We start from the raw sequence: 24,204 nt of genomic DNA, 5'->3' as shown, positions 1-24,204 counted from the left end.
TTCTTGATCAAAATAAAAATGTCATTTCATTGTTTCCAACTTAGATCAGATTCATCTTTTTACTGCATTATAATTTTCTCATGATAATACTTCTAATAAACGAAATGGGTAAAATAAAAACTCATCTTTCTGAGAGTAATATTTTCTGATTGAAGCGATATATTATTTGGAATTTAAAAAAATATTTTAATAGTTTATATATATGTATATGTTAAGAAAATATTATCGTTAATGTTTTGAAATGCAATCTCATTAAAAAAATTAAACGCTCAGACACAGAATAAATAATAAAAAATATATATGTTAAACTAAACAAAAAGAAATGAGGGGATTGTTTTACTCCAAAATTAGCAGAATGTCTTTGAGTAACTTTAATTCTTAATAATAATTTCATGAAAATAAAGATACCCCACAAAAATCAAAATATGCAACAATAATAACTTAAGACAAGAGCTGAAGGAGTAAATATTAAAAAAAATTAACCTTAGTAACCATAGGTCCCAAAATATGTCGCAGTGTATTCTGTCCACTATGCTGTCTTGCATAGTTAACAGCTAAATTTAAAACTAATGGATCACCAGTTACTACATCAGATGGTTTCATTATTTTACATCTGAAAAAAAAATTTAATTTCATTATTAACAACAATAACATTTTGTATTTCTTTATTAATACATTAATCTCTTTTTTTTAACATATATTAGTCTATAACATTATTATCAAATGATCTATTACATTGCGTAACAATATCTAAAGGAAAATTTCATTTTCACAGACATCAATTACTATAATTTTTACTGTTAACAAGTGATAAAATTAAAAATTTTTAAAAACCCACGAAGCTGCTTTGAAGAAACATATCTACTGCAGTGCCCCCTTGCGGCTTATAACTGTAAAACTAGTCTAAAAACCTGCTCTGAAGTGATACCTATGTAATGCAAAAAACGTATCAAAATCGATCCAGAAGTTTTGAGAAAAATGGTGACACACACACACACACACACAAAAAAACCTCTTAACCCCAAACGCATATAGCATCTCCATTTCATGGGTAAAAATTAGTTTTCAAAAAACAGTGTCCACATAAATTATTGAAAGTACCAAAAACCATATATTTTTTGAAATTATAAATTTAGTTTAACAGGCAACATAATCAAAAAGGAGTACTATTCCAGTTTGAATTAACTGAAGTCTGTAAAACAACACTACAAGACCAAAAATGCATGAGTGGTGAGAGGCAATTCTATCATCACAAAAAAAATGTATATGATTTGTAATTTACATAGCAGTTTGCTGATTAGCACTGAATATGTAAAACCCATTAGCCATTTTACTGAGGAAATATAATAGAAAATAAGGAAAAGGAAGCAGCTGTTCAAGATTTCAAAAGATGATTCAAAGAAATATTTTCAGCTATGAAAACGTGGAGTCAAGATTACTTCAGAGCAATTATTTAACTCGACCAGATAAGGTATTTAGTAAAAAAAACTCTACATCTTACAGTACTGTTGTAAAGATACGTTTGATTAAATCTCATAAATAATAAACTAGTTTCATAGTTTTTTCTATTTTCATTATAGATTAAACTGTGAAATAAATCACACATGAACATTAAATTATTTATAAAATAATAACTACATCAATACATTTACCTTATTTCTTCATGAAGAGCATGCTGAAATAGTTTAAGTAGAAGATATTCTTCACGACTAGTTGTTCTAAAATTAAATAACGTTAAAATAACAATCTTTAAAAATTTAGAAAAACGATTTTGAGGTAAACAAAACAATAACTTTGCAAGATAATGAGGAGAAGTTTGTAAAGTATACAACAAATGCTGATAGGCATATAACTGACGACGACTTGATGCTGATAATGCTTTTAATCCAGTTGTACCTGATACAGCTTCATTCAGTTTTTTCCCAGCAGCAATAACATTCTGAAATACAAAACCCCTTATTTCTTTACACAGTACAACACAATATCATTAAAAATATGAATAAATGGAACTTTACTATATAGAAATCATACCAGGTAAAATCCAAGTACATCTACACCATAGACCACATAGTAAGTAATATGACACTGTCATATATTCATAGGACTGAGATGCAAGAAACTTCTTCAAATGCACAGCAAGTGGAAGTCACATGAGCCATTTTATCCGTCCAAATGTCATGATCTGTTCTTGCTCAAATGGCTTGCCTAGCCTTTTATTTTAGATAACATATTGCAATTCCATCTTTATAAATCTTTGCTGGTTTCAGATTCAAAAAATTGCATAAACCAAACTCACAACTAACAGATTTTCAGTTATAAATATTTAAAATGTAAAAAATAAACATAAATAAAAAATGCCTTTTTCCAAGATGAGACAAGCAGAATGCATACGAAATAGCTCAATGCTTATGATTCACAAATAGACGATAGATGAACAGCATTTGGAAACAACTTATTTTCCAAATGTGCTTCAATTTAGAAAGATGTTCTGATAGTAAGAAAAAATGTTCACTGGACATTCCAATTATAAAAAAAATGTATTTTACCTTAAAAAACTGTAATAAATTAAAGATATAATTCGTTAGAATGAGTATTGTATAGAACTTAATATTTTTATCGGGAAAATAAACAACATTAGGAATTTGAGGTCTAACCTCAATCTCGACAAACTTTTAAATAAAAATGTCTGACATTCATATTTTTTGATTTTATTTTATAAAATCTAAAAATTTATATTTACCAAAATTTAACAATCTACAAAGCTTAGAAATGGATCTATCAAGAGGACCCAGAAAGCCAGGAAAATCCAGATGTATTTTTAATATTTGTTAGCACTTTGGGAACCACGTACATACTATTAATGTCTCATTTAATCAATGAAAAATGCTAAAGGCTTGTAATATTACAAATTATAAAACTTGTAACTACTTGTATATTGTAAGTAACTTGTAACCACATGATATTATGTAACACTATTTAAATTAATAGTGTATGCATCAGAATACATAAAGAAATTTATAATCAAATGGAAAACCTCTTGCTGTAACTACATGTTTACATTTTTTCAATATTTTTATTACGCTACAGAAATTATCTAGTAAAATAAATCAGAAAAAAATGCATACTTTTAATTAATTTTTTTTTTTTTTTAAATATTTTAATTTAAATAAATTTAAAAAAATACTCAATTTCCAATTTTTTTTCTTAATCAAAATCTTGCCAATTTTAATTTTATAAGTATTTATATAAATGTTACAAGTTACAGCAATTTTGAGTGTAAATAAAAAGTTAGTGATACTTAATCATACGATAGGTTATCTCTAAAGTAAAGACCGTTTCATTATAAAAAAAAAATTTATTCAGAAAACTTTATATTTTTTATTTCTATTTAACTACATACCTTATACTACTTCTCTACATAATTGTCACATGAATTAAGTCATTTATTGTAACGATACACCAGCTTCCATATACCCTAGTTGTATTCTTTTGCTGCCAGTCCATTTAGCCACTGATTAACAGCATTTTTAAGTTTATCGTCACCTGCTAATTGCTTACCAGTCAAAAATTCTTTCAACTTCCCAAACAAATGGTAATGTAATCAGGAGCTAAGTCCAAACTATATGGTGGGTGATTGTAATTTCTTTTACAAATGTTCTCAGTAAATCATGTGCTGGACCTGCAACATATGGGCGTGCCATAACTTATGAACTTACATAGTTTCGCAGTAGGCTTCTACATTTATACTCCTTCCCCATGACATGAAATCAATCAACAGTATACCAAACCGATCCCAAAAGACTGTGGCCATCAGTTTGCGTCCAAATCGTTGTGGCTTGACCTTTGTTGGTCTGGTTGGTGATTGAGGTTGACACCATTCACTTGCCTGGCATTTTCTCTCTGGTGTGTAATACGAAATTCAGGTTTCATTGCTGGTAACACCTGAATTAAGGAAATCATTACTTTTTACTGTATAGTGCATACAAAATTCCAAAGCAGATCAATTCGGATTTTTTTGTGATGTTCCTTTAAGATGTGCAGCACTGAATTTGCACAACCTTTCTGAAGCTGAATAGGTGATGAACAGTGCGACCAAAAACAGCTCTTGAAACATCAGGAAAAAGAAGGGCCAGGTCTGAAATCATTGAACGATGATCTTTTCTGATTTCATCATTGATGCATTTCAACAAGTCCTCGGTGATTATAAACTGCCTCCCTGAACATTCTTCATCATGACATTAATTCGGTTATTTCTAAACCTTTCATACCATTTTCGAATGTTTCTTTCATTCACTACATTATCAGTGTACACAGCAACCTACTGCCTATGCATTTCAGCCGGCTTAACGTTCTGATGGCTTAAAAATGTAAGACTCCACGTATTTTAGTCGGCAGCAACATCAATTTTCCTATTTATTTTATAAAGTATTTACTTACATATAATCAAAGATACTACAACACAACTTACAGACAACAATGCAGTGTGTACATTACTAGCATGGCCATGAACAACATACATTTGCCAACCTTAAGGAGAGAAATTTCCCAACGGTCTTTACTTTAGAGATATTCCTCGTATAATATACATAATTTTTTTAATTAAAAAAATAAAATATAAATGTTAGAAATATGCTAAAAGTGACCATTTCTAGAAGTGATTTGTAATAATAAGTGGCACCCAAAATGTTAATTACATCAATTTTGTAAATATGTATTGTATTACAAATCTTTTAGCTTTACTTTTCTTACACTCATAATAGAGGATAAGATTCATGAATTAGACAGAATTTTCAAAATGTTCTAATAAAAACTTCGTAATTTATTTTAATTTTATAGATAATTTATATAATTATTACTAATTATAACAAAGATTTATCTATATTTTTTGATTTGCATAAACTCTCCCTCACCAGAACAAATCTATTTTTTGTAACTAATTTCTTATTATTTATTAATTAAATATATTTTTATTTTGTCTAATTTAAAGATATTCATTAATGTTATATTATATGAAAATATACACTTTAGCAGTGACTTGCAGTTGAAAAGCTAGGCAATTTTAGTAAAAAAAAAAAGGTGAAATTTGGATGATGATACCAATATAAATTTCATAAAAAGATAAGACAAGGTGAAAGGTGAAGAGCTGCAGGCAAATATTTTCAAATTTTATGGAAATTTGAACTTTTTTAATAAAACAAAAGAACAGAGAGATAAGCAGATTCAGTAAAGTAATAATGAACTGCATTAACTACTTTGTGTTATATGATAATAGTTTCAACATACATCATATTAATTTATCATGAATATTAGTTAATAATAATATTGTTACTAATAATGAATATGATTATTTATCATGAATTATTAATTTATTAGTTCATGATTAATTTATCTAAAGAAGTAACTGTTTTAAATTTAATGAAAACCTTTTAATTCTGAAGATGAATCACCAGTAGTCACTTTACACAGTTACTACAAAATGAAATCATTAATTTCAAAATGTTTAGCTGAATTATCAATTTAATTTATACAAGCCTAAACCATAATTAAAATTATATTCAATGCAATTTAAATATCTGCTTATTTAAACAGAAGATACAAATAACATTTAGTTAGAATATAAAGGCTACCTCAAAAATTGAAATAACAGACACACAAAGCACAGGAAAATGTATATAAAAAAAAAAGTTATGGCTCTTGCAGCTACTACCATTTGGTGTTAATGACACCAAAATCATCTCAAAAGAACATGTAAATAAAAAAGCTAGCTTTTTACAAAAGTAGTTCTTTACACATATTCATACTTTGAAAGCAAAGACTTAATCATGTACATAATTAAAGCAAGACAACATAATTTTTTTATACCATCTCTGATAAATATGTACAAACATAGTCAAAAGTTAAAACATAAATCTAATTTTGAACCATTTAACCTACAAGATTGGGGAGGAAAAGGAATTCTTCAATGGAATGGAACTCTAAAATCACTAACCAGTTAAACACTGCATTAGCCTTTTTATAAAAATACAGACACCAATATCATATAGCAATTTTTTCATGAACTTAAGACATTGGATAAGATTCCTTACATTTAAATAAAGTTATTCACCTTCCACACATACGTGTTCATTCTTCTGTGGCGGCAATTGATTATTGCTCAATAAATAAACCATGAATCATTAAAAATTGTAAATCTTTAAAAGATTGCCTACAGGTTTTATATTTTGTCATGCCTATCATACAAAATACACCAAAAAGCCATTTATCTGACAGCTTTCTTTTGCAGCCTATATCTTTTCTAAATTTCTTTTAGAGGACATTCATACTTGTAATAGAGAAAAACATCAAAGTAATTTCACATACCTGTAATGTAATTCTATTTTCAATCAACAATCCGATGGTCACATCCATTTCATCTAATTTTTTTGCTAGTTCATTATTATACCTTATTGTTTGAGTTACTTCAGCTTTTAATGCCTGGAAGTCAAATAAAAAAACTGCAATCAGTATAAAATCACAATTCTTAAGTCAAATATAAAATTTAAATGCATGCATTCAACGTTTGTACTTTTTAGATCCACATGTAACATTCAAGAACTGTAAAATTCAGCACGCAAGTTGACATTTTTAATTTTTTTTTAAATTTGTAATAAAATAAATTTCAACTATTTGACAAAAATATTTTTTGAAGTATTTAATTTTTTTTAATACACTGAAACCTGTTCAAACTGGAAAACAATGGGATCAATTTTTTTTTCCATTTTGGACAGGTTTCTGTTTAAACAGACACATACTGTTACTGTTTGTGCTAATTAATAATGTGTCATGCTAAGAATATATGGCAACTTATCTATAATGCAGTAATCTACTGATATAGTGCAGTATATAATTTATTAAAATAATTCAATTTGTAGGCTTACCGAATATTTTTATGACACAATTAACGTTACACTAATTAACTACACAAACTATAAAAACACAATCTTTGAAAACTACAGTAAGTATGATTAAGTTAATTTTTATCACAATTATTTGTGCAATTCCCACATGTCAACCAATGTTACCTGCTTTATCTTTTCTTTAACAGCACGCTGTTCTAAAGAAATACATGCTTTATACAAATACTCCAAAAATTCAGTACAGTTTTTTTTTGCGGTGAACCTCTGTAAGTCACTTAAGCATCAAAGTACGAATTTATTTTGAGGGGATCTTTAATGTTGTTTGATGAATCACCACATTCAGTAGCCTTCTTCATTGTCAGTAGGCAGTTCAACATCATCATTATCTTCCTATAAAACTAGCAAAACTACTGCAATTGCATTGTTAGCCATAATACTGGTAGGCAAATCACTGGCAGAGTTTACATATGTATCAGTGTCTATTTCAACTTCATTAGTATTGTACAGATCTTTTAAAATTTTCATATTTTCCTCTGCTTCATCTATGACTACAGTGTTGCATCAGGAAGCAATAAGAATTTAGTACTTTTTTAAACATTTTGTTATGGCTTCCTCTTTTACTGTCATATGAATCCAGTAGACAGCAACAAGTACTGAAATTGATTTCAAGAGTACATTAGCACTTCACACCATCCATTTTCATTATAATCAATTGCAAAATCATTCTTCTGAAGAGGATTTTCATGATATAAATCACATGCTGATCCGATGATTGTAGTGTTAGGTGGAAACCAGCATAGACAAATTGATATGAGGATGACAAATTCCATTATCAGGAATAACAGAACACGGAGGTTTTGCATTTTCATTTTAGAATTAAAATTGTTCAGCCACTGCTTCATTATAGAAGAAGTCATCTGAGCTACTTTTGTTAATTTGCCAATTCACAGGGAGTTAACATTAATATGAGAAAAACACTGTGGTCTTGCCGATTTACCAATGATGAGCGATTTTAGAAGTTCTCAGCCATGTTTGCACAAAGGACAGCAACAAGGCATTCTTTTGACATGTTTCCACCAACACATTTTTCTCCTTTTAACGCTAGCATTTTAAGTTTTAGAAGATCTTTCTAAAAATTTAGCAAAGCTCTAAAAAATATTCCTGTTTCATCACATATAAAAATCTCTTTTTGACTGTAACCAGCCAGAATGATAGAAAGTTTTGTCTCCTGTTCCTTAATTACAGACTTATCGACATTGATTGCTTCACCACAAACTTCATTCTAAACTAGGTTATGTCTATTTTTAAAACTTTGAAACCTTAAAATCAAGTTTAATTTTTTAATAGAACAGAAAAGCTTGGCTTTGTAAAATACAGCCAGAAATTGGCAAATGTTTTAGATCTACTGCTAAGAAACCATTCCCATAACAGTTCGTTTATTTCTTCATATCCAGTAGTTTTCTGCTGTCTTTACATATTCCAACTTCCTTTTAACCACTTGTCCATAATTTTTCCTATTTTTTAAGTGTTGTAGATCTAATTATTCTACACTTAAACTTATTCATTAAGTTTAAGTGTAGTAAAATTAAGTGAATACAGTCAATTTATCTTTGTTATTCAGTTCAATAACTAACTTTTTTGTTTAGTGTTACAGCAGTGTTTTTACAGGACATTTTGGTGAAACAAAAACAAACCTATAAAATTACAATAAACCAATACATATTCAACAGTAAGGTACAGTAATAAGATACAGAAAGAATACACAGAATAAAAGAATACAATAAACCACAAACACATTAATTGTTACACAGTAAAAAACTATTACGAATGTTGGGTAAGTTGACACACACAACTAGTTTACAAGCAAGTAAACCCAACTGCAGTACTGACAGAAAAGAAGCATAGACAAATTGTCACACAGTAAACAATGACATTATTTTTGTAGAATGTGTATGGTGCCACTGTAGCTATTCTCTGCTTGCACATTCAACCACCAATTCACATACACCTGTCATAGCTTCCTTACAGGCTACTGTCATTTTTAATCACCTTCTAAAAATAATGATAAAGTAATCAATTTTCCTTCCTTAATATCCACAGTTCATGTATTATATTTTCTGTATTATTCAGAGAGCCTAACTTTCCTTTTCCATGTTGCGGAGGAATACAAGATGATTTACATTGATTTTTCCACTTTTTTATCGGAAACAATATTATTTTCCAAAATGGGAAGGTTTCTGTCTTGTTGAAGGTCCATTTTGAATAGGTTTCATTATATATAACTGAATGAAATAATAACACAGTTTTAAGTAAAAAAGATTATATTTGAAATTTTTTTTATAACCATGTAAATAAAGAAAATTTACATAAAATTATTATAATATCATAAAGTGTAATTTTTTACTAAAACAACTATTTGTCTCAGTATAGAAAAATAGTAACCCATAAGTATCTACAGTTGATAGAAAATTGTCTAAATAGCTTGTGCACAGCTTCTTATTGTTACTGTCATGGTTTCAGAACTCTTTTACACTATCATCATAGTGTTTGAAATACCACAATTGTTAAAGGGTACAATTATGATTTTTGATTTTATTTCAGAGTACAGAATCTAATAATTGATTGGCACATATTGTCCAGTAAAAGATATATAAATATTTCTAGCAGCTGCAATAGCTTCCTCGACTTCAAATGATAACTTTTCCATTAATTTTTCAAATTGTCTTGGGATGGAAAATGAGTAAGAATTTTAAAAGTATAACCATCACAATAAAAACCTAGGCGTTATACATTTTTAATAATACTCATACTCCTCTTGATGTAAATAAAACTATCATTTTATTTAATGCCAGTATAATAAATACCCCTCTCTATGGTTAAAATCTCCCTCTATGAATCATGAGACCTCGCCGATGGTGAGGAGGCTTGAGTGCTCAGTGATATAAAGTAGCTGGACTACTTTATATCTTTACACTTTTGCTGGAAGGTGCAACCATATCGGAGAGGTATTTGTTGACAGCCAGACTAAGGAATGATTCCTGAAAAAGGGCAGCAGCTCTTTCAGTAGTTGTTAAGGGCGTAGTTCAGGGGGACTTAAACGGCCTTATCAACATCACTCAATCTTCTGAGTACTGCGCAGCTAAAATCAATGGAATCACCAAGGCAGTTTTTTTCCGAGAAAATGTACCTCTCTGCATTTTCATGTAACAAAGATGGAGGTGCCTTCCTTGGTAAAATATTCTGAAGGTAAACTAATCCCCCATTCGAATCTGTGGGGGGCGACTACTAAGGAAGGGGTCACCAGAAAATTAAAAAATAACATTCTACAAGTCAGAGTGTGGAATGTTACAAGTCTAAAAAAGGTTGATAGGTTAGAAAATTTTAAGAAGGAAATGAATAGATTAATAGATTAAATATAGATGTAGTAGGAATTAGCGAGGTTTGGTGGGAAGAGGATAACAACTTTTGGATAGGTGATTTTAGAATAATTATGTTAGCATCAAATAAAGGGCAGGCCAGGGAGTTTCATAATGAACAAGAAGACAGGGAAGAGAGTACAGTATTTAAAAAAGCTTAGCGATAGAATCATTATAATCAGGATAAAATCAAAACCGAAGCTGACAATGATTTTTAACGTCTATATATTTACATGTGCCAATGATGATGGTGAGGGAGAGTGTGTACATGAAGAAATTGACATACCAATTAAATAAATAAAAGGGAATAAAATTTTAATAATTGGAGATTGGAATGCAAGCATTGAAAGAGGCAAGGAAGGAAACATAGTGGGTGAATACAGGCTAGGTAAAAGGAATGAAAGAGGGGACCGACTTATTGAGTTTTGCAAGAAGTATGATTTAGTGATTGCCAACACCCAGTTTAAAATCATAGTAGAAGAATTTATACATGAAAAAAGCCTGGTGATAATGTAAGGTATCAAATAAATTATATCATGGTTAAACAAAGATTTAGAAATCAACTTGTCAACTGCAAGGCATATCCAGGAGCAGACATTGATAGAGACCATAATTTAGTGATAATGAAATGCAGATTGGGGTTTAAAAACCTGAAGAAAAGGTGTCAAATGAATCGGTGAAATTTAGAGAAGCTTGAGGAAGAGGAGGTAAACAAGATTTTTGAGAAGAACATCGCAAGAAGTCCGAGAAAAAATCAGAGGTTATATTGCAGCTGATGGATAAATGTAGAAAGTATAAGAATGCTAATGATGAAGTTAAAAGGAACTAGAGAAAATTAAGAAATACTATAAACAGGAAGTGCAAATTAGCAAAAGAAGAGTTGATTAAAGAAACGTGGTCAAAAGTGGAAAGAGAAATGATCATTGGTAAATTAGATGGAACACACAGGAAAGTTATGGAGAATTTTGTGGTACATAAATTAAAATCTAACAATGTGTTAAATGAAGTACACCAATTTACAGTATGAGAGAAAAGTTGATAGGTGGGTGGAATATATTAGAGTTATACACAGGAAAGAAACCACTTTTTAATTCAAGTGGTTGTGGAGGAAGAAGAGCAAGTTAAAGAGGATGAAAAGGGAGAGACAATACTGAGGTCTGAATTCAAGAGCATTAAAAGACTTGAATGACAGAAAGGTTCCTGGGATAAATGGGATACCTGCAGAATTACTGCGCAGTGCAGGTGAGGAAGCAATAGATTATACAAACTGGAGTGTAATATTTACGAGAAAGGTGAAGTTCTGTCAGACTTCAAAAAGTGTTATTGTCATGATACCAAAGAAAGCAGTAGCAGATAAATGCGAATACAGAACAATTAGCTTAACTACTCATGCATCAAAAATCTTACTAGAATTCTGTAAAGAAGAATTGAGACGAGAGCGGAAGAAGTGTTAGGAGAAGCTAATTACATACAATTATATACTTTTGTTGAACCCAATTTAGTTTCAGGAAAAGTATAGGGACAAGGGAAGCAATTTTATTGCTCAGATTAATAATAGAAGGAAGATTAAAGAAAATCAAACCAACATACATGGCATTTCTAGACTTCAAAATGGCGTTTGATAACGTAGACTGGAATAAAATTTTCAGCATTTAAAAAATTTAGGGTTCAAGTATAGAGATAGAACAATTGCCAACATTTACATCACATCAATACATCACAGAAGTAAGTAACCCTTCCTGGTGGCTTTACTAATACACTGTTTCCAGGTACACAAGCCTGTTTTCAAGCAGCATGTATGTCTTTTTTATAGTTTAAAAAATGATTAACTATCCACCTGAATTAATCGCATACAATTCAGATATTTACAAAGGAAATTCTAAAAAACCTTTCTAAATAAATGGAAATATACTTCTAGATGATATTTTCATGATTATAATTCAATACTTTATAATATAAATGTTGAAACAGTTACGTTGAACAAAGAACCATAGTAAGATGAGGTCTTCTTTTCTACTTCACCAACATGGTGATGCTCCAGTTTCTATGTGAAATATATTTCACATAAAATATATTTCTATAAGGATTACAATTTATGAATGTTGTGACTTTTATGATCTTTTATTATCAGACAACTTGTTTATCCTACTTTAAAAAGACTTTTATTTAATAAAAATTATTACCATAATGCAGTTATAAACATATCAATAGTGACACCAAATGTTTAGACTGAATTACATTATAGGGCTTAAATAATAATAGGTCAACTTATACCTACCTTATCTTATACCATTACATATAATAGGTAACTTAGTTCATCTGAGTATCTTAAGACATTAATATTAAAAGAAATAGTAAAATGTATAAAGGCAAACCTGTAACTGAAGTTCTCTGTCATAATCTTCAGTATTAAATTCTATCATGTGAATACACCGTTGAACAGCCTTGTAGGAAGGATTTGAACAAAGAATTATATTGAAATAATTTTTTCTTGCCTGATATCCTCTCCACAATGCTTGTATTTTTGTTATTTTGTATTCCTGTTAACAATTTTGAAAGATAATATTTTTCAAATAATATACAATATTAAACAATTATGATAATCTTACAACAATAAATTAAAAATATTACATTTTTAACAAATCAATAACTTTTTAACCCTAGAATGGTACGTATACGCCTATTAGACGTAGTTCAGTAGTTGAACAGCCGCCATTTTGTTTTGGAGGAGAATAATACCCCTGCCTTCTAGATACACTACACCTGACTCTCCATTGGAGGATTAGTGTACTTCAAACCTCAGAAGTGTTCACATCAAGGTCAGTGCATTTTTTCTAACAAATCCTACCACGCCTCTCAGGCGTGTTGGTACTATTCTTGATGTATTTTTTTTTTGCTAAATATAGCAAGCTATAATGCTTACATTATTTATTTGCACAATTTTTTTATGAAAAATAATGGTGACAAGAAGCCTTTGTCAAGATTTCACTTCCTCATGAAATTGGCCGATCAACTGTCAATTCCGTGGATGATGGAGAGACTGAAACAGTCACACATGCCTCACAACCTACGAAGCATCATAAAAGACTGTCTCGGTGTGACGGATGCACCTGTTGAAATACAAGCGGCATCAAAATCTGAAAAAAGGCAGTATTGTACGTACTGTTCTTATAAGAAGAAAAGAATGAGTAAAATGACCTGCTGCAACTGCAGAAAGCCAGTGTGTGGCGAACATTGTTTCAACATTTGCCAAGTTTGTAAAAAATAATAAATTTATGACCAATTTTTGTTTAAATCTCATTAAAGTGTTTTTTATATACCTCATCCTTTCATTTAAACATTTTTACCTGCTTGAAAAAATTCCTGGGAATCGAATTCAAATTTATTTTCTATAATGATGTTTTCTTACTTGCAGTTTTGTTTAATATTTTAATTCTAAGAGCAGTTTTTCATTCTATGATATGTAGTAAGTATGCAAATAGAAGAAGATTTAACATTTATTGACATTTACAGAATTTAAAATATTTATTATACCATTTTTTGGCACTTTTCAGGGCTGTACGTCTATAAGACGTATAGGTACCATTCACTATTATTGTGTATAGGTACTATTCTAGGGTTAAATGGTATTTTGGATAACAATAATATTACTGCATTTCAAACAAGGCCTTTACCAGTTTTGTTGATGAACCAGAATTTTTATTTCCCGTTGATATCTGGAAAGTTAAAACTTTTACTTTAAATATAAAGAGTAAAATTTGAGTGAAAATTCTTCCCGCTTAAAGTTTATCCAAAAATTTTTTTAAATATTTTCCAGCTGCCCGACAATGTTACTGTGTGAAATATCAGCTTGCAATTAAACAGAACACATTCAGATTTACAGATTGTTCTCTTGTGATAAGCATGTCTGCTGCAATCAGTAGTAACAACCTGTAAGTATAAACAGAATTTCCAAAAAGAGATTTTTATCTGTGATTATACACAGGATTTACTATGTTTGATTTGTAGTGAAATGGTGAAATAATTGCCATTTGTTGATAACAGCTATTCTTTATTTACTGTAAATTGTGGTGGAATAAAATGAAAATGGATTTCAGTAAATCATTACACTTTTTATAATTAAGTTTTCATTACATTTAGTGTTGAACAACACTAAACTGTTTAGTGAAATGATGCAACTGTTTTGTAATTTACAAAACATAAGTCACAAATAATTTTTTTTCTATGATATTTTACAATTTAGTAGTATAGTGTGGATTTTAAACTAGAGGCTTTTGTTGTTAGAATTTATTCTTTAGTTAACTTAAAAATATAAAAGTGAATTGAATAAAAGTTACTCTATATTCTTTAGGATAAGAAGTGTAAATTGTTACAAAGTTCAAGAAATTATTTGTTAATTCATCTAATAGTATAAACCTGGTTAAATTTTATTTGAAGGAGAGGGGAAGAATGGAGAAAAACTTTGTGACAAAAAGAATAATGGTGATTAATTTACAATATTTTTTCAGAATTTTCTTTACAGGTATGGTAATATTTTGTAATTCTGTGTTTAGTTTTTAATGATTTTTGAAAGATCTTCAATGCTCTTAATTTTATTTTGGCTGCTTTTATTTCTAGGATAGGTTTCCCTTTGAAAAGTCTTGGTACAGTTTATAAAGTTTATTACTGCTTATTCTTCATGCTATGAAGAAAATTGAGGTAATCAAGCAAACCTTAGAACAGTGTAAATCAGATATCCAATGACCTTAAAGCGTGAAGAAATGTTTTGTTTATTTTCTGTGTAACCTAAATTCAATCTTTAAAATCCAATGGTTTATTTTACCGATACATTATTTTATATGAAACTGTTTTTACCTCACTAAGGATTAAAGGATACCAGACCATGTTATTAGTTAAAGAGTTTTATGAGAAAATAAAAGAAATGCTTTTTTTTTTATATAACACTAGAATCCTGATTTCAAAACTACGTAATAATTAAAAATAATTAGTTTAAACTACTTTCTGGTAGAATAGACACTTTCAAAATAGCTATTTTGGTTTTTTTTTTGGTAGATGCAATTTAGGACATTAAACTTATTATTGTATTACAGTTATTAAACAAAAAGTAGTCTTCTGTTGAAAAAAATTCTGTAAATATATGGAATTGGTGGAATAAAATGGAACTGGAAAGAAAGAAAAATAAACAATTTTCTTTTGCAGAAACATTACTCTAACGATGAATCTTTAAATAGTTGTAATAAAAAGAGCATACCTGGATTTTCTGGTATAACGTTCAACATGTACGAAGATAACTACTTATAACTATTAAAATTAACTATACAACTAATTATTTTCATTATCATCTGTATTGTGATTTATTTTGCATGCATATCATAGTAGATATGGAAACTGCCTATTTGATGTTATTTTGTGAGTTTATATTTTTAATTATCAATAAGAACTTCTAATTGATATTTTATAATCAATTGTTATTTTGATATTATTTATTATTTTGTTATTTTTTTATATTTTATAATCAATTGAGTATTCCTGGATGCTGCTCCAATCAGTGTTTTACCACTGTTTCCCACAAACTATCCAGGCAAATGCTGGGGCAGTTTATTTTTTTATCCATGCAGTAGGATAACTACCTATTGCTGAAGTGGTCTATATATATTATGAACCAATCAAATAAAATATTTATTTATTTTGTGTCAGTCATTTGAATGGCAATACAATTCTCCATTCCTTTCTGCTCTGTATAATTCTTTTAACCTCAGAATGTTTATTACACTCTACATCCTGAATTATTCATGCATTCAAATCTTTGTCTCGCCTAACAGTTTTTACATTCTAAACTACCAAATCAACAACTCTTTATGTATGAACCACCAATTTAGTTCTATTTTTTACAAGATTTTTCCACAAGCTGTTCTCTTGTCTTCTACAGTTCATTTTAAAATCAATTCATTTCCTACTTTATTTTTAACAATCTTATAATACTACAGTTTACGTCTTTTTCTTTTGCATTAATCTCAGTAAGCTACAATTTATGTTTGCACTTACAATGTGAAATTTAAATTTTACTTTTTAATTTTGTTATCTATTTAATAAATAACACCGAAAATATACGTTAATTAAATAATATTTACTTTATTAAATACAACTGAAATATGAGCAATACTGATTAATCAAAGATTAATTAATTGTAATTATAATTATGCAGTACATAATTTTAACATTTAACAGTAATGATAAAAAAATTATAATCAAATTATATGTTAACATTTAATGATGCTGTTAAATATGAAAGCCATACGCAGAGTATGGTATAACAAACCACACCATAACATACTCTTGAGGCTAATAACATTACATATTGCTTGCATATTTGTATGGAATTAACTGCAATCATATTTATCCTGCAATTTAACTCTTAATTATCTTCCTTTTAGTCACATTTGTTTTATGCATAACTTAATGCTACCAAACGTAAGTGTGCCGAGTAAAACAGTATCAAATATACATGTGATAAGGTTTCTTTACATAACTAAGGTTTACTAATTTAAAACAAATGGTATACATTCAGAAAATATTTCTTCCCAACAAAATGTTCATAAATTCTGTATTTCTTCTCTAACTTTTAGTTCTTCTAAAATCTTTCAGAGCAATATCAATCAATTTCTGCACTTAAATGTTCTGGAAATATCTCCACAAAAAATTCTCTTATTTTCTAATATGTTGCCTCTATTTTATAGAGGCAACTCTCTATTTTATGCCTCTATTTTATAATACATTTTTTGTCACACATATCATTTTTCAACCAAATTACTTTACTGGTTTGTATTTTTTGTTTGTTTCATTTTCAGTTTACACAATTTTTTGCCTTTAACATCTATTTTACTTAAATTTACCTACATTTATCCAATTATTCTAACATGTTTTTTCCCAATATTTACTCTCAACTTTTAATTTTAAAACATGAAACAACTTTTTATCTTACCTTAAAGAATATACTCTCTTAATCATGAACAATGTTAGTTTATATTACAGAAAAAATGAAACTACACATAAAAGAAGTTAAATATTAAAAAAATAATACAGTACCAAACTTATGTTGACCAACGAACACTTTCTAAAAGATACATCTGTTGCTTTTGCATCTAACTGATTCTGGCAGTTTTTATGAACTTTCCTCCACCACCTCTGAAAGCAATAATAAAAGACTTCTCAACATTTGATAAAGAGTATCAGTCTTTTCTGAATTTGATTATTTTTAAGTACTTGATTAGTTAAACAATCAATCAATGTTTTTATTATGGATTAAAATAAAAGTAATTATAATACAAAACAAATACCTCCCATGGCTGTTACTGGATTTACAATCAGGTGCTGCTCCTGGCGAAGGGGTATGCTCACCAATTATGCTTGGAAAATACTGGGAAAATAAAACTACCCAGGGAAGACAAAAACCCTGTACAAAAATTACAAAACAGTTGTATCATTTCACTAAACAGTTTAGTGTTGTTCATTACTGCACTTAAATGTACAATAACTGTACAAGTAAATAAAGAACAGCTGTTATCAACAAATGGCACATTATTTCATCATTTCACTACCAATCAAACATAGTAAATCCTGTGTATAATTACAGATAAAAATCTCTTTTTGGAAATTCTGTTAATACTTACAAGTTGAGTGAATTGAATAACCACCGAAGAGGCAGAAGTGTCTAAGAGGTGGATCTTCAAATGAAACAGAGAGCGAGTCCAACTCTTAGGTGGAACTCCACCATGTGCTTACTCTACAAAGCATTGGTAGCACTTTTAGAGGAATTCATTTCTTACTCACAATCTTTAAGCAGAAAATCAGGACAGGATTATTGACAATAACAGTAACTGTAAAAATAAGAGATTAGGGAAAGCAGATAGATTAAAATTAATTACTTGGAATGTATGTGGCTTGGGAATCAAAGATGAGCTAGTTGAAACATTGAAAAGACAACATGATATCGGTATGGTTAGAGAAACAAAAAATTTTTTTTTGGGAAACTAAAGAATCTGGAGGAGATTATACTGTGATTTACAGTGGTGTAACCCAGAGTAGAAAAGTTTGCTGTGGAGTAGCAATATTAACTGCAAGAGGAAACAGAAGCTACAGATTAATGAGTTTGTTAATGAGAGATTGGTGTTAGCAAGATTCCAGATTGGTAAACATCATCTATCTATTGTAGAAATATATCCCCCGAAAGGTCAGAAAGAGAATACAAAAATATTCTACAAATCTTTGCAGAACCAATGTGATAAATTTAATAAGTGTTCATTTAGTTGTGTAGATATTTCAATGCAAGGATTATAAACCAATCAATCGAAGGTGTTGTTGGGGTTTTTGGAGAGAGTTGTCAAAATAGTAATGGAGTTGAGCTGAGACAGTTTGCTAGCTTTAATAAGTTTAAGATGAGTAATTCCTTTTTCTAGAAAAAAGATATCCATAAATATACCTGGTCGGCTCATGGTCTTAGATCAGTAATAGATTATATTATTGTGAATGATAAGTTGGGGTCAACAGTTGAAAATGTTGCAGTGGGGTGCAGAAAAGGTGTAGGTTCTGATCATTTTACGGTCACCTCAACCTAAGACTTTAGGCAAGATGGAGAAGAACTAATACAGATCTGAACAAGACAGGAAAAATGTTTTTAAAGTGCATCTTTTTCAGGAGAACTCGATTCGTAAATTTTACCAAAAGCAGCTGAATGAATGTTTAATGGCATTTGAAAAAGTTATAAATGAAAATCAGGAATGATGTAATTTGAAATATTGTATTAAAAGTATTGTTCATGAAGTCGTTGGAATTATAAAAAAGCATAAGGGGCTTGCTTGTATGTTCATTTCACATAATGAAGATTTAGATAGAATAATTCCAAGAAAAAGACAAGCGTACCTGTTGATGTTAGAAAATAAAACAAGAAAATGAGGAAATTTATAAGGAAAAAAGAAATCGTTGCATGGCATTGATTCATAAGCACATCACGAGTCATGGAATTGATTTGTAAGCGCAAAGGAGAGAAATCTACATGGAAGACAAACCTTCAGGTAAAAGATGATGAAACATCTCAATAAATCTGAGACAGAGGTTGTCCAGATACATACAATTAAGATTGAACAGTGGATTGCCCATTATCATGATTTATGATATAGAAGTGAAGTAGAGGAAATCTATGAATTGGATTATGCTTACAATAGGGATGATATAAGTTTGAAGGAACTTCATATGGCACGGAAACAAACCCGAAACAGAAAGGCAGCCAATATAGAAAGTACAGAAAGTATGAAGTAGTTGAAATATGGTTGACCAATATTTCACTTTAGTTTGTTGCATGCTTACAATATGTTCTGGAAGTCCTGGACAACACCTGAGTCTTGAAAGTTTTAGAAGTTATAAATTTTTTTAAGAAAGGTGACAGAATAAAATGTGAAAATTACTGAGGAATAAGCCTATTAATCTATGTTTATAAAGTATACTCTAAGATCTTAAATGTGCATCAACAGATTTCAGAGCTTTGTTGAGAGAGGAACAAAATGATTTTCATAGAGGTAGAACTTGCATTAATAATGTAACTATATTTAACCAAGTGATTGAAAAGAGAAGGGACTTTGGTTTGGAATTACATATTGCACTTGGTGACTATGAAAGGAATTATCTGCTACATTTAATAAAAGTGATTAAACACTAAGTGATTTATATTAACACATAAATTATAATAAATGAGGCTTTAATAGTAGAGGACTGATAGATACCAACATTTAAGACAAGGATGTAGTTTATTGTTTACACTTTTTAATATTTACATTGATGACATTGTCGAGACAATGGAAAAGTAATGTTTATTATGGTATAACGCACAGTCCAAGAACCATTTTTAAATACTTACTCTTTGCAGATGATCAGCTTATCACAGAGCCCTCAGAAGAAGCATTTTAGAGTTATTTATATGAATTGAATAATATATATAGTCAATATAATTTTAAAATATCATTGAATAAAACAAAGTTTATGGGCTTTCTGGGGCAAGGATCCGATAAGATCAAAAATAATTTTGGAAAATAAACCAATTGAACAGGTTTCACATTTTAAATATCGAGGAAGCGATATCATTTTTAGGTACAGAAATTAAAATTCAGAGTTTTCAAAATATGTATGGGACAATAAGTCGAATCCTTCTCCAAAAGGTTAGATGAGATGGAATGCTGAAGTTACATAAAGAAATGGCTATCCCTCTGATAATGTATGGTATTGTGGGTTGATCTGTGCAATGACTAAATCAAAAGATAAGACAGCAGAGGTGCAGATTTCTTAGATAAGTAAAACGTTGTTCTAGATGGGACTGATTTAAGAACAGAATTAGATACTTTCTCTTAATGAAAAAATTGTGCATTACGAGAACTGGCTTCAGCATACATCTAGATTGGATAATGATAGATGGTTAAGCAAGTGATTAATTATAAACCAAGAGAAAATAAAAGAGGAGGGAAACTGTTGAAGATGTGGTTATGATTTCGGCTTAAAGTTGGTACAGGTTTAATGCCTGTCCAGAATCACACGAAAAAGAACAAAGACCTTGGTGCAGATGAAATACCAATGAAAGACACAGAGGTTTAACAGTGTGAATATCATACCTCAATAATTTCATTAGATGGTGTGTAAAAGAAGTCTTCAAGAAGGCATAATTGCAAAGAATCCAGAAATAATGAGTAAGGGATGTAGTAGAGGATGATAACTGAGAACTTCAGAATGAATGACCTCTAAGATACAGGAAGTAGATAATCTACAGAAACTCATATACAGTAAAATCTAGAAACTTAAAATAACTAAATAAATAACATTGTTGAATAATGTCACATTCAACAAATGAAATTTAGAAAATTAACAAAATTTGATGAAGAAATTAAACAGCTAAAAATTTACAAATAGTAAATTTAGGTTCAGATCAGAAATAAGTAACTGGAGTGACATGAATTAATAGAACAGAATTTTTTTAAATTCAAATATGTGAAGATGATGGATGTAAAATATATGTCAAAACTGAAAGGTGATTACAGAACAAAAATGGAAAGATCCATTAGTCAAATAGTAAGAAAGCAATAACAAATAAAGAAAGCATGCTCTTTTAAATAATGTTGATATTATATTAGCAGTGGGCCAATTTCAAGAAACACACTTTGCATATAGGAATTTGCTGTTGATCTTTTGGGATTTTTAATAAACATATAACAGCATGGATGTGCGGGAGATAATAAAGAGATAATGTGCAGGATATATTAAAGAGAAATGAGTTATAGAAAGGGAAAGGATATATAACCGAAAGTGTCAGCTGTGTAAAGATAGGAGAATAAAGACATGCTTAATGATTTAAGACAGAAAAGTGATTTGACACAAAGTAGTTAGTTCACTCTCATCTTTGTTACTCATTATTGAGATATACAGGGAAGAGCAATGATGAGATATGTCTCTTGTTCAAATAATAAGTTTCCTTGTAACTTTTACATCTTCGAACTGCAAGGTCAAAGTTGTTAATTAGAACTTATCAACAGAATAGCAGCTGGGGGACCTAGTTGAGAAGCCATCAAAATGCATAAAATGTAATAGGTTAAGCCAGATCTTGAACTATCAACCTCCAAGATCGAAATGATAATACTTAACACATCATCTGTGCTGCTGTACACAATTTAGAATACGAACCTAAAAAACATGCTTTGCCAAAATGGTGGATGGATGAGAAAATTTTATCAAATCATCAAATATGATCATGACAATTTATTTTATGTTGTAGCAGATTTTTATTAAATGCAAAACAGAGTTAAATTTCTGGACAGTTGTGTGTTGATCAAGGCTAACAGCCTTGATCAACACACACAAGCAGTTGTTTTTAGTTACTCAAGAAAAATTCCTTTAATTTGCTATAGATTTTAAGAAGACTATATATTGGTTAACTGTAAATTTTAATAATTCAAATACAGGAACAATCTTTATTTGTTAAAAACCTTGAACCAGAAAGATTTATAGTTTTGAGTCTACGTGCAAAGTAAACAACATTTGCACTTCTGATTTGGACTTCCAACATTTGGAATCCTTCTGATTCCAAGACAACCAGGCTGTCACTCAAGCTAATTTTGAGACAGAGTGATTTGATTATTTATTGTGACAGAAAAACATGTTTTGGAATGGGTAGTCTGATGGTGTCAAACAAATACATGGGATAAATTACCTTTCCCTGTCAGCAGTCTGTAAATTACCCCCCCCCCCCTTCTATAACATTAATGTAAAAGGTCCTGAATTGCTGACAGGAGTAATTGCAAGTCCTGATAGATTCAAATTCTGCAGCAATATGATGGGTGCTCTCACTTTAAGGCTGACAGTGTGTAGGGAGGCATGAAGGATGAAGGGCAAAGCATATTTGTCTCTACAAAGTTGCACATAACCACCTCATCTGTCATCTCCTCTCAACAAATTACTTTCTCCTCTGCTGTACCTTCTTCTTATTACAACCCTCAGCCAAGATATATCTTCAACACTCTGTCTAAACACAACACACCGTTCCAGTCAAGCTCGTCAAATATTTAACCACTTAACAAAGAAAGGAATTGTGATTTTCACAAAAATTTGGGCCAGAAAAGGTATTACCTAGTGATAGATTTCATAGAGCTAAGAACAATCACTTCAGAGGAGTACTGTAAAACAGTTTCACAACTAAGGCATACAAATCAGAACATGGGATACCTTCTTTTTTTTCTGTATAGCTTCTGGAACCACCATAAGGTATTACTTCAGAGGATGAATGAGGACGATATGTATGAATATGTAGTCTTGTGTAGTCTCAGGACAACTGTTCCTAAGGTGTGTGGCTTACTGAAACCCAACCACCAAAGAACACCAGTATCCACAGATCATGGGATGCGGTCTTCAGTATATATTTTATTTACAATAATCATACCAACACCAATGAGAAGATTCATCAATCCGGATAGGAATTTTTTGATCACCACCTTACACTCCATATCTCACACCTAGTTACTATATGTTTTTTTTTCCATCTAAAAAGTGGCTTGCTTCTTTCTCCAAGGTTCCAGGACCTTAAGTTGAAAACAGCAGTGTTAAATTGGATCAACTGTCAGGTAGCAGATTTTTATGAACAGGAAGTAAACATTGTTCCTAGGTACCAAAAATGATTACAACTATAATCTATGTAGAAAAAATAAAATAGATGTATATTCCAACATGTAGGTATAGTTGTTTACACACTGGTACCTCTTATGGCAGTGTGTACAATCAGATAATAGATCTTTTATTTGCTTTGTTTTTTTAATGATCTACAGATCTTTACTTTTGAAATACACCTTGCACATACTGCTCAGCACTTGGTTTTTATTCACCCTTAGGTGTCATTTACATTAAGATGACAAGCACTTGAAATATTTAAGTTCTCTAGCAAATTTGAATTTTTTGCACGGATCAAACAATGCCAAGAAGTTGGAGTTTATAAATTTAATCCAAAACAGTAATATACATTGGCAATGTTAAAGGAGGGTGCAAGGTGCAAGACTAAAAAATATACCTCTACTGTTACAAGAAATATCTGTCCAGACAAACAGCAAGTTTGCAACATTTTTTTTTAAGATAAAATTTTAAATGGATATTTAATATGGAAAGAAATCTGTTAGAGACATATGAGATATGATGTCCAAAACTTTGTCCAATATTTATGTGTCCTTTTCAAAAATAAGTATGCTAAGTCTTACAAAACATCATAATCAGGGAGAATACAAGTTATGTCTAAATTCATTAAGGTTTGTCATAAAATATTATAATATTATATACCTAAACATTCAGGAAGTTGGAGGATTAGTGTCGAGTAA

At 30.0% G+C, this 24,204-nt stretch overlaps 1 protein-coding gene across 1 annotated transcript in view; it reads right to left on the bottom strand.

Annotated features, from left to right (window-relative positions):
* LOC142321264 (ras GTPase-activating-like protein IQGAP1) overlaps positions 1-24,204 on the bottom strand; it is a 110,695-nt gene that overhangs the window by 27,529 nt on the left and 58,962 nt on the right. Inside the window, exons 16-20 of the mRNA XM_075359261.1 lie at positions 17,399-17,497; positions 12,688-12,852; positions 6,361-6,474; positions 1,653-1,939; positions 484-613 (exon numbers count right to left, since the gene is read on the bottom strand). Of these exons, the coding sequence (XP_075215376.1) occupies positions 484-613; positions 1,653-1,939; positions 6,361-6,474; positions 12,688-12,852; positions 17,399-17,497 (795 nt within the window). The remainder of the gene's footprint in view (positions 1-483; positions 614-1,652; positions 1,940-6,360; positions 6,475-12,687; positions 12,853-17,398; positions 17,498-24,204) is intronic.

This window comes from Lycorma delicatula, chromosome 3 (genome assembly GCF_047948215.1).
Source record: "Lycorma delicatula isolate Av1 chromosome 3, ASM4794821v1, whole genome shotgun sequence".
In the NCBI taxonomy this organism is placed as follows: Eukaryota; Metazoa; Arthropoda; class Insecta; order Hemiptera; family Fulgoridae; genus Lycorma; species Lycorma delicatula.
Note: the sequence above shows the minus strand (reverse complement) of the source record. Positions and strands in the feature narration are given on the sequence as shown.